General features: G+C 44.3%; 1 protein-coding gene across 2 annotated transcripts in view; it reads right to left on the reverse strand.

Moving 5' to 3' along the window:
- Window positions 1-1083, reverse strand: part of GINS1 (GINS complex subunit 1 (Psf1 homolog)) — a 57147-nt gene that overhangs the window by 49082 nt on the left and 6982 nt on the right. For both annotated transcript variants that reach the window (XM_011952169.1, XM_011952170.1), the window contains exon 2: window positions 331-395. In XM_011952169.1, coding sequence (XP_011807559.1) covers window positions 331-395 — 65 coding nt within the window. The remainder of the gene's footprint in view (window positions 1-330; window positions 396-1083) is intronic.

Below are 1083 nucleotides of genomic sequence, written 5' to 3' on the forward strand. Positions count from 1 at the left end.
ACAGCCTTGCCCTATTGCCAGGTTGGAGTGAAGTGGTACAATCTTGGCTCACTGCAACCTCCGCCTCCCGGGTTCAAACAATTCTCCTGCCTCAGCCTCCTGAGTAGCTGGGATTACAGGCGCCCAATACTATGCCAGCTTAATTTTTGTATTTTTAGTAGAGACGAGGTTTCAACATGTTGGCCAGGCTGATCTCAAACTCCTGACTTTGTAATCCACCCGCCTCAGCCTCCCAAAGTGCTGGGATTACAGGCGTGAGCCACCGCGCCCAGCCGATTGCAACATCTTAATTATTAAATTGTTTTAGAATATCAATCTTATGAAACTTACACATCAGACTGGTTTTGTTCATACAAAGCTTTCATCTCCTCCAGAACTTGTCTGAGTCCATCCTCCTAGAACATATAAACCAATATTGAAATCCACTGATTTCCTCACCAATTCTGTGGCAATATTCTATCAATACTGAACTGTGTATTTTATTTACATACTTTAGCAAAAAGCAATAGTCCTTTCACACCCCACTAGCATGGTTATAACAAGTGTTGGTGAGATGCGGAGAAACTGGAATCCTCGTACATTGCTGATGGCAATGTAAAATGCTATAGCCCTGTGGGCAAAAACTTGACGGTTCCTCAAAAGCTACACACAGAATTACCATATGACCCAGTAATTTTACTCCCAAGTTTATATATACTCAAGAAAACAGAAAACACATGTTTTTTGCAGCATTATTCATAATAGTCAAAATGCAGAAACAACCCAAATGTCCATCAACTGATAGACGGATAAACCTTCCACTTATCTGAAATATCTAATATAATAAAAAGGCTGGGCGCAGTGACTGACGCCTGTAATCCCAGCACTTTGGGAGGCCAAGGCAGAGGGATCACGAGGTCAAGAGACCACCCTGGCTAACACAGTGAAACCCTGTCTCTACTAAAAAATACAAAAAATTAGCTGGGCGTGGTGGCGGGCATCTGTAGTTCCAGCTACTTGGGAGGCTGAGGCAGGAGAATGGTGTGAACCCGGGAACCGGAGCTTGCAGTGAGCCGAGATTGTGCCACTGCACTCCAGCCTGGG

The sequence above is a fragment of the Colobus angolensis genome, unplaced genomic scaffold, assembly GCF_000951035.1.
Source record: "Colobus angolensis palliatus isolate OR3802 unplaced genomic scaffold, Cang.pa_1.0 Scaffold336, whole genome shotgun sequence".
NCBI classification, from domain to species: Eukaryota; Metazoa; Chordata; class Mammalia; order Primates; family Cercopithecidae; genus Colobus; species Colobus angolensis.